Source organism: Papaver somniferum, chromosome 1 (assembly GCF_003573695.1).
Source record: "Papaver somniferum cultivar HN1 chromosome 1, ASM357369v1, whole genome shotgun sequence".
In the NCBI taxonomy this organism is placed as follows: Eukaryota; Viridiplantae; Streptophyta; class Magnoliopsida; order Ranunculales; family Papaveraceae; genus Papaver; species Papaver somniferum.
The window spans coordinates 51,440,338-51,451,017 of NC_039358.1; the positions used below are offsets into that span (position 1 = coordinate 51,440,338).

The window sequence follows — 10,680 nt, forward strand, 5'->3', positions numbered from 1 at the left end:
AGAATAATCAGTGGCTAAGTGGCTGAATTGATTGATACAATCATCAAATTGCGAAATTGAAGATCGGAGGAAGAAGAATCACAAATCCACAAAAAATTTCTTATTTAATAGATGAGAGGAAATATAGGTAACTTAAGACTATTTATTATAATTTTAGTTTGTGCAGAGTGTCCAGAAAAGATAACAAGAGTCCAAATTTGTGCACCCCTAAAAACCGGAATTGATTTAAGGCTCTCCTGATTGATTTAAATTGTCTATAGGTGGTTTTCAAAAACCATGTTGACTTTTCTTAGTTTTTTCAATTTACATCGAGAACATAAAAAAATAAAAGCATCGCACAATATTTTAAATCTCGAATAGCAGCTTGTTCCTCCATTAACATCTGTAAACTTCATTTTCCAAATAAAATTAAAGAAGAAAATCTTTTGAATTGTACACGTCTTCTCTCTGTTTTTGGTATTTGATTATTTTTTTCTTTTTGTAGTTAAAGCTCTGAACCTCTAGTTGCAGAGAAAAAAATTGAGTTCTTCATAATTCATGATTCCAAATTCGATCATGAACTCAAATCTTCAACGAGGATTAAGAGGTTCTTAACTTGTTAAAATTCAACCCTAAAGTTCTTAATTCAGTGATTTTGGATAATTTTATGATTTGGGATGTTGTTAATCTTTTGGTACATATTGAAATAAGATCAGAAACAATAGTGAGTTATCAATCTCAATCAACATCACCATCAAAATCATAAACTCCATGTGACACCGTGTTGAAAGGTGGAGAGATTAACTGATAATTCCCATTGACAATGTCTAGGATGTAAAAGAGAATAGAAGATTGAGTAAGCTTCTCTTCGATAGTGTCAATGGAAAAGAGATTGGAGAACAAATACGCAATGGTGCTAATGGATATATAAAATAGTGTTTGTCTTTATTTTCTTTCTATATTTTAGTATAAAAAGACAAGAAAATAAAAAGGAGACATGATTCTCGGAGTGATTTTTAAAAACCAGCTACAAGTGATTTATATCAATAAGATGATCTGTAACGTGCACCCGGTTTAAGGGGGTGCACAAATTTAGACACAGAAAATAGGACCATAAAATTTGAATTCTTGGTTTTTAAAAGAGTATCAATTCTGCTTATCTTCTAGATGTAGGAATTCAAATACAAATATTATTTAACCAATTATGTGCTGGCATATGCGTTTATCCAGATTTATGATTTTTTTCTCTTTCTTTTCTCCGTTCAATATCAGGTGTACTTTGTGTTAATTTTTCAACCACACATGTGAGATACCGAAAATTGGGGTAACTGGATAATTTTTTTTAAAAAAAAAATCTAGACCATAGTGCTCGAGTCAGAAAACATGAGAAGCTAACGGTATGGTTAAATGGTGGGAAAGAAATTATGTTCTCAAGAATCATATACCCTGAAGAGAGAAATCGTAAATCCACAATCTCCGATGGATTTTAAATTCTCTTATTTTGAGAAACCCACTGCACTGCCAAGCCAATAACAACATAATAATTAAAGCTTTGCAAGGTAATTTGTTGTGACCTTAGTCCCAAACTCACAACACCCAACACCTTGCAATCAAGGCCTCGTGGATTATCAATAGTAGTCTCGTTACAACATAACATGAGCTCTTAAGCATTGGGTGGAATCTAAGTAAAGTCGTACAAGACATACTTCGTTATGGTTTTATGCCTTTCATAATATCATAAGTTCTTTTTTTTTCTCTTTCTTCTGGGGGGCCTTTTGTTCGTCTTTGTCACCTGCGATAGAGATTGGACGTTGTTGGCCTTGAGAGGGATTCTTGTTTTAGATTCTTGGGCAATTCCTTTTTTTAATGCCGTTATTCTCCTTTCACCCGGAGCTGCCGTAACTTAGGCTCATCATGTTATACTCGCGGAAAATGAAAGACACACAGTTTATGCTTTAATAACTATCGTTTTAATATCTCTAGTATCCAATGGATTTTAAGTAGATGTCAAATATGAGAATGAAATTGTACTCGTAGAAAAACGATTCCACTCCCTCGGACCAAAGACAAAGAAGGGTTAAATTAATCCATGACCAAATGAAATATCGGCTGAGATGGACGAGAATTCATCGATAATATCGGTTTTAGTATTTATCCGAGATGCTGATATTGTCGATATTTCACCGATATTCACCAAAATCGGACTACATCGGTTTGGTGGTGGTTTAACACAAAAGAATCTTATATCGGAAATGTTGGATGTACATCACACCTGAAAAACATGCCGACAAAAACCAATAAAAATGGACTCACTATACCTGCACCTATCTCAATGATAAAGAGTTTAACAGGGACCATTCATCCTCCACTCGGGGAACAAATTCGGTGTGTCTACACCAAGCTAAAATATTTTACGGCGGAAATGTCAGTCGGATACAAAGAAACGACAGAGTTAGGGTGGAAAAAGGAAAATTCAGGATGGAAACATCACTCTCTCTCTTTCAACATTCAAAAATTCAAATCCCAAATGTAAAGTGGAACAAAATAAAATAGAAACAAAAAGCCCTCCTTTTCAAACTGAACAAAAATTGAATCTCTCTCTCTCACACACAAAAACGAAGGAAATGGAAAAGATTTATGTCGCAGTTAGGGTTAGACCAGCAACATCAACTACACAGGACAACAACACCTCTAACAGAAACCACTGGAACGTTGAAAGCAACTGTATTTCACTCCATAAACCTCTTGGTACCCCTATTCTTGGCGCCTCTTACGCCTTTGGTGACCCCTCTCTCTGAATCCCTTCAGAAATTGTATTTTTGAATTTGTAGTAAGATGGGTTTGAATTTCTCAATTTGTGATTTGCAGATCATGTGTTTGATCAGAATAGTACCAATTCTGGGGTTTTTGAGCTTCTCACCAAAGATATTATTTTAACAGCAATTGAGGGGTTCAATGGTAAATCAGATTCTTCTTGAACAAATTTCTCTTGTATGTGTTTTTTTTAATGGTGTAAATTATTCATTTTGGTAGGATTTTGTGTCTAGGGTTTGAGTTATAATTTGATGGGAAAAAAAAGAAAAGAAATTTTGGGTGTGATAAAGAAGAAAAATGGGGGATTTTGGGTGGAAATCAGAAGATTTAAATATGTGATGTTTGTTTGTATAATGTTGTTTGTAGGAACTGCATTTTTATATGGGCAGACAAGCAGTGGAAAGACTTACACCATGAATGGTTCTGAGAATGACCCTGGAATCATTAGCCTTGCTGTTAAAGATGTTTTTTCAAAATATTGAGATGGTGAAGTTATTTTTCTACATTCACCAAAGCTGATTTATTTGTGATCATACTTTAATTTGCAAAAAGTTAAAATTGCAAGATAAATATGAAATCCTTTATTTTCCCTTGAGTTTTGATTATATTTCCTTATTTAGTAATAGTCAAATGGAGAAATTTCATGTCGTTAGTAACTGCCCACTAAACTTGGCAGGTATCGTCCACATATTGACAAGCACATAGGGTACATGGGAGGCTTGGTATAAACAATCTGGACCCCTTTTTTTCAATTATCACAAGGACAAAAATAAATAGTTTATTAAATGTATATGCAACTACTATTAAGTTAAGTGTATTTATTTATTTATTTAATTTATTAACTAATTACAAATTATATACTATAATAAACCAAATAAATATCCAATTTAATATCATATATTTTCCTTCCAAATTTTTTACCCTTATATCTTAAAGTTTAACTTATCACAGATGGAATCGGTATTATAAGAAAACATATTCCATTCATAAGATTCTCTCTCAAAATTTGAGGTATACAAATCAGTTCAAAGAAGAATTTTGTGGCCCCATCCCAAATCTAAAACATATCAATGAGATAACAAAAAAAATGAAGAACAGTTACGAAATTGTAGAAGATATAGTTAAGGAGTTGATCGAGACATGATTGAAGAAACCTGATATTGTTTCTCTTTCTTAATTATTACTTGTTTGAGTTTTCTCTCTCTTTATTTAGAAATGGTTTTAGGGCATGGACTTACTGTTAAATTTAGTATTAGGAATAATCAGTGGCTGAGTTGATTTATACAACTGTCAAATCGCGAAATTGAAGTCAATTGAAGGAGGAATAAGAATCATGGATCCATTTTTTTTCTTCTTATTTAGTGATTATAATAAAAAGATGAGGGATGTATAGGTAACTTAAGACTACATATTATAATTTTAGTTTATGCAGAGTGCCCAGAAAAGATAATAAGAGTCTAAACTTGTGCACCCCTAAAAATCGGGGTGCACGTTACGGTTTTCCTGATTGATTTAAATTGTCTATGAATGGTTTTCAAAAACCATGTTGACGTTTCTTAGTTTTTTCAATTTACATCGAGACCATACAAAATTAAAAACAATGCACAATATTTTAAATCTCCAATAACAGCTTGTTCCTCCATTAGCATCTGTAAACTCCGTGTTCCAAATTAAATTAAAGAAGAAAATCTTTTGAATTGTACATGGCTTCTCTCTGTTTTTGGTATTTGATTATTTTTTTCTTTCTGTAGTTAAAGCTCTGAACCTCTAGTGGCAGAGAAGAAAATTGAGTTCTTAATTCATGATTCCAAATTCGATCATGAACTCAAATCTTCAACGAGGATTGGGAGGTTCTTGACTTGTTAAAAGTTAACCTTAAAGTTCTTAATTCAGTGATTTTGGATAATTTTATGATTTGGGATGTTGTTATTCTTTTGGTACATATTGAAATAAGATTGGAAACAATAATGAATTAGTAATCTCAATCAACATCACCATCGAAATCATAAACTTCATGTGACACCGTGTTGAAAGGTGGAGAGAATAACTGATAATTCCCATGATAGTGTTTAGGATGTAAAAGAAAATAAAAGATTGAGTAGGCTTCTCTTCGATAGTGTCAATGGACAAGAGAATGGAGAAAAAATACGCAACGGTGTTAATGGAGATATAAAATAGTGACCGTCTTTAATTTCTTTCGATATTTTAGTATAAAAAGATAAGAAAATAAAAAGGAAACATGGTTTTCGGAGTGGTTTTTAAAAACCAGCTACAAGTGATTTACATCAATAAGATGAGCCGTAATGTGCACCCCGGTTTTTAGAGGGGCACAAATTTAAACTTAGATAATAGGACCATAAAAGTTGAATTCTTGGTTATTAAAAGAGTATTTAACTTTGTTTGTCTTCTAAACGTAGAAATTCAAATCCAAAAATTATTTAACCAATTATATGTTAGCATATATGTTAATCCTGATTTATGATTTTTTTTCTCTCTTTTCTCCGATTAATGTCAGGTGTACTTTGCGTTAATTTTTCAACCACACATGTGAAATTGAGAATTGGGGTAACTTGATAATTTTTTGTTTTAAACAAATCTAGACCATAGTGCTCGAGTCCGAAAACATGAGACGCTAGCGGTATGCTTAAATGGCGCGAAAGAAATTCTGCCCCCAAGAATCATATATCCTGAAGAGGGAGATCGTAAATCCACAACCTCCAATGGATTTTGTTCTCTTATTTTGAGAAAAAACCCACTTCACTGTCCATGCCAAGCCAACAACAAAATCATAATTAAAGCTCGACAAGGTAATTTGTCGGGACCTTAGTCCCAAACTCATAAGACCCAACACCTTGCAATCAAGGCCTCGTGGATTATCAATAGTAGTCTCATTACAACATAACATGAGCTCTTTAGCATTTGGTGGAATCCAAGTAATGTCGTACAATACAGACTTCATTATGGTTTTATACCTTTCATAATATCATAAGTTCTCTTTTTCCCTCTTTTTTCTGAGGGTCTCTCATTTGTTTTTGTCACCTGCGGTAAAGATCAGATCTTGCTGGCCGATGAAAGTGATTCTTGTGTTAGATCCTTGGGCAATCCCTTTTCTTAATGTTCTTATTCTCCATTCACCAGAGTTGCCTTAACTTGGGCTCATCATGTTATATTCGCGGAGAAGGAAATATGCTCAATTTATGCTTTAGTAGCTTCCGTTTGATAGCTATGGTATCCGCTGCCACTGGCTTTCAAGTAGCTACCAAATATATGATAATAAAATATACTCCCAGAGTGATTCTATTCTCTTGGACCAAACACACAGCATGGTAAAATTTAACCCATGACCAAATGAAATTATAATTATCCTTAACTAAGATTAGGGTTTGGTGGTGGTTAAGTACAAAAGTATCTTATGTGGAAAATGCGATGTACTGAAGAGCATGCCGACAGAAAAAAAAAAGTGGACCTTCTACATCTGTACCCATCCCAATGATAAAGAGATTGACGGGAACCACTGGATTTCCTCTCGGGAGAATCCTCCGGACAAAATTCAGTGTGTCGCACCATTGATCTTATATACTCCCTCCATCCCACTATTAGACGACCTAATTGAAGTTTGCACAATTCTTAAGGCAATGAATGAAATGAGTGTTTTTAAGTATTTTTTACAACTATATCCTTGTGGATAATAACTTGTAAAATTTAGAAATCATTTATCTCTCAAACTATACCATAGGTTTTCGTAAACTTTGTTCCGTTGAAAATCATTTTAAAACACCTACGTAACGAGTATAAACATGAATATCAAATTATACATGTTTTTTATGATAACGATAATCAATCAAAAGGACAATTCTAGAAATATTCTCTTGTTTAATGAGATAGGTCAACTAATGGTGAGACAAAGTTTTAAACCAAATAGGTAATCTAATAGTGGGACGGAGGGAGTATGTCGGAAGAGCGGAAATATCCATCGGATACAGAGAAACGACGGAGTTAGGGTGGAAGAAGGAAACATCAGTCTCTCTCTCTCCGACATTCAAAAATTCAAATCTCAAATGTAAAGCGGAAGAAAATAAAATAAAAATAAAAAGCCCTCTTTTTCAAACTGAACAAAAATTCAATCTCTCTCTCTCTCTGTCTCTCTCACACACAGAAACGAAGGAAATGGAGAAGATTTGTGTCGCAGTTAGGGTTAGACCACCAACATCAACTACACAAGACAGCAACAACTCTAATGGAAACCATTGGAACGTTGAAAGCAACCGTATTTCACTCCATAAACCTCTTGGTACCCCTGTTCCTGGCGCCTCTTACGCCTTTGGTAACCCCTCTCTCTGAATCCCTTTAGAAACTGTATTTTTGAATTTTTAGTAAGATGGGTTTGAATTTCTCAATTTGTGATTTGCAGATCATGTGTTTGATCAAAATAGTAACAATTCTGGGGTTTATGAGCTTCTCACCAAAGATATTATTCTAGCAGCAGTTGAGGGTTTCAATGGTAAATCAGATTATTCTTGAACAAATTTCTCTTGTATTAGTTTTTCTTTCATGGTGTAAGTTCTTCATTTTGGTTGGAATTTGTGTCTAGGGTTTGGGTTATAATTTGATGAAGCAAAAAAAGATGAGATTTTGTGTGGAAATTTAGAAATTTTGAATATGTGATATTATGTGCGTAATGTTGTTTGTAGGAACTGCATTTGCATATGGGCAGACAAGCAGTGGAAAGACTTACACCATGAATGGTTCTGAGAATGACCCTGGAATCATTAGCCTTGCTGTTAAAGATGTTTTTCAAAATATTGAGATGGTGAAGTTATTTTTCTACATTCATCAAAGCTGGTTTATTTGTGATCATACTTATGTTTGTAGTTTTGCTTTTACTAATTATTAGTATCTGATTATTCAGGCGACGAGTCGGGAATTTTTGATTCGTGTTTCCTACATGGAAATATACAATGAAGAGATTAATGATCTTTTCGCACCAGACAATCAGAAGCTTCAAATCCATGAGAGCTTGGATGTGAGATATAAGAAAATGAATTTCATACATAGGTTGCAAATGGTGTCATTTGTGTTATTTGTCATTTTTTTTTTTCTTTCTGAATTGGATTTTCTTTTTTGGTTATCTAGCGTGGAGTCTTTGTTGCCGGACTACGTGAAGAAATTGTCAATAGCGCTGAACAAGTGCTTAAACTCCTGGAATCTGGAGAAGGTCTGAACTCTTTAGGGTATAACCAGGTTTAGTTAACTGCTTATTAGTTTGTATACATATCACTAATGGGGGTATTGTGATTGTAGTTAATCGGCACTTTGGAGAGACAAACATGAATGCTAGAAGTAGCAGATCTCACACTATATTCAGGATGGTATGGTCCGGCATAAACTTTGGCAATAGATAGTTTTCATTTCTTGTAATGTTGCTGTTTTGAAGTAAACTAAGTATTGCTGTATATGTGAATTAGGTTATTGAAAGCAAGGGAAAGAATGCTAATTCTGGTGAATTATCTAATTTGGATGCCATCCGCGTCTCTGTCTTGGTATGTTAGTTGTTTCAGAAATTATGTTTCGTCCGCATCTCTAACAGTGTGTCTGAATCATTTAAGTTTTATGAGTATATGTTCTAGCTGGTAACTTATACTGTATTTCAGATGTTTTATCCTGCTTATTTTCTTAAGATGGTTATTATGGCCCTCAATTCTTGTTTTTTGTCATGTGGACAGAACCTGGTTGATTTAGCTGGTTCTGAACGAATAGTTAAAACTGGAGCTGGTGGAATACGTTTGAAGGAAGGAAAACACATTAACAAGAGCTTATTGGTTCTTGGAAATGTAATCAACAAATTGAGTGAAGGCCCAAAGCAAAGGTACTTAGATCTTATGTAAACGGTTGACTTGTTTTTCTTATTGAAAATGTCAATTGGCTAAAATGTGTGAAATTGGTAATGCAGGGGACATATTCCATATCGTGATAGTAAATTGACTCGCATACTACAGCCTGCTCTTGGTGGTAATGCAAAAACTTCAATCATTTGTACAGTAGCTCCAGAAGAGGTACACTAAACTTCTTTATCAACTTGTTCTATTGATTCCCATAGAGAATATGGTCTGATCATATGGTTAATGTTTAGGTTCACGTGGAGGAATCAAAGGGAACCCTCCAGTTTGCTAGCAGAGCGAAACGCATTACTAACTGCGCCCAAGTTAACGAGGTTTGTCTTTTTACTTTCTCAAAAATATTTTCTCTTTTCCTCATCATACCTTCTTCTCATTTGTTTTTCTGGTGATAGTCTACTTTTGGGGATCATTGTGGTTTTCTGAAGCAGAATTACTAATTTCCATCATATCTTTTGGTCCTAGCCATCCATTCTTAGTTGTGTTTCTTATTTTCTTTTCTATGAACTCATAGTCGATTTTGTCACAGATCCTGAGTGATGCAGCGTTGTTGAAGAGACAAAAGCTAGAAATAGAGGAGCTCCGTGAGAAGCTTCAGGTGATGGCTCATCTTGTTTTTGATGGCAATTGGTAATTTCCAAGCTAATGAACTGACAAGGTTTCTTTTATAGGGATCTCGATCAGAGGTGTTAGAGCAAGAGATTTTGAAACTGCGGAATGACATGCTAAAGGTGGGTTTTACTTCTGTGTCTGCCAGCAGTGTCTACTTTATTTGTGTATTATATGTCTGAGTTCCAATTTGTTTGTCAGTATGAACTAGAGCGCGAGAAGCTAGCGATGGAACTAGAGGAAGAGAGGAAATCACATAAGGAAAGGGAGAGGTGCATTAGTGAGAAACAGGCGAAACTAGATGATTTCAACAGTCTTGTTACGAGTTCAGATCACGACAAGAGATCAGCTCAGGTATGAATCTAACATTAGGTTTCCAAAAGTCTTTTAGTGTCATCAGTTCCATATTTATGTAACTAATACACACTATCTCACACCTCTAGTCCTGCATCCTGAACGGAAACAGTAGCCTAGGTTTCTTGATATTTATTAGCATTGTAAGGATTAAGCCAAGCTTGTTGCTGACGATGACTACCTGACATTTTTAGCAAAAAGTAGAATCAGTGAAAGGTCATCATTTACAAATTAACAGACTAGAACATAACCAATTCAATATAGTAACTTTTATCTTTGCAATGTAGTAGTGAGTGATTTGAAGGTGGCAGCTCCAATTACAAAATAAAAATCAAGCAAAATGTATTTGAAGCTGCCAGCTTACATACCTGATATGATGAAAAACAGTGGTTTTCTTTACCATGACTCGTATGCAGAAATCCTTGAGTTCATTTGCTATCTTAGTCTTGTAGTCTTTGAGCTGCAAAAGAGACACTAATAAGTGATTTGCGAAAATGGTATCTTGATCCAAGTAAGGGCTTTAGTACTGTTCATGGTTCTTATTTGGTATTTCTAATGTAGTGCAAATTATGTCTTGGTTTCAGTCATTTGATTCATTTCTAGTTCCATTAGTTCTTTAGCGTGCTTAATTATCTGTTTGTTTACTCAGAATTAAATATGTTTTTCCTGGAACGGTGTTCTATAATACAGGATCTAAAGGAAGAAAGTGCAGATAAACATTACTCACGTGATTCGGAATCTTTTCACACGCCATCTTTAAAATCAGATCCTAATGGATTTGTTGCAAAAAGATCAAATTATTCACAACCACCTGAGTTTAGTCCTGTGGTGGACAATTTTGGCAATGTAGCAGATGAGGACATGTGGTTGAAAATGAATAATGGTTTCACTGTAGACCTTGATGCCCTTCAGTTTACTCCTGCAAGGACAACCCAATCCTTGACACTGAATGAAGAATCTCCTGTGAGTTTATGTTGTTTCCTCATTTCTTTTCCTATCTTTTTCTGCATAGTATTTTTTTTTTTTTTTT

General features: G+C 34.4%; 1 protein-coding gene across 1 annotated transcript in view; it reads left to right on the forward strand.

Moving 5' to 3' along the window:
* Positions 1–6,831: 6,831 nt before the first annotated feature.
* Positions 6,832–10,680, forward strand: part of LOC113286467 (kinesin-like protein KIN-7N) — a 6,567-nt gene continuing 2,718 nt past the window's right edge. Inside the window, exons 1-14 of the mRNA XM_026535090.1 lie at positions 6,832–7,117; positions 7,205–7,294; positions 7,485–7,603; positions 7,703–7,816; positions 7,927–8,008; positions 8,095–8,162; positions 8,259–8,333; positions 8,517–8,659; positions 8,744–8,846; positions 8,924–9,004; positions 9,217–9,285; positions 9,359–9,418; positions 9,498–9,650; positions 10,341–10,613. Coding sequence (XP_026390875.1) covers positions 6,961–7,117; positions 7,205–7,294; positions 7,485–7,603; positions 7,703–7,816; positions 7,927–8,008; positions 8,095–8,162; positions 8,259–8,333; positions 8,517–8,659; positions 8,744–8,846; positions 8,924–9,004; positions 9,217–9,285; positions 9,359–9,418; positions 9,498–9,650; positions 10,341–10,613 — 1,587 coding nt within the window. The 5' untranslated portion in view covers positions 6,832–6,960. The remainder of the gene's footprint in view (positions 7,118–7,204; positions 7,295–7,484; positions 7,604–7,702; positions 7,817–7,926; positions 8,009–8,094; positions 8,163–8,258; positions 8,334–8,516; positions 8,660–8,743; positions 8,847–8,923; positions 9,005–9,216; positions 9,286–9,358; positions 9,419–9,497; positions 9,651–10,340; positions 10,614–10,680) is intronic.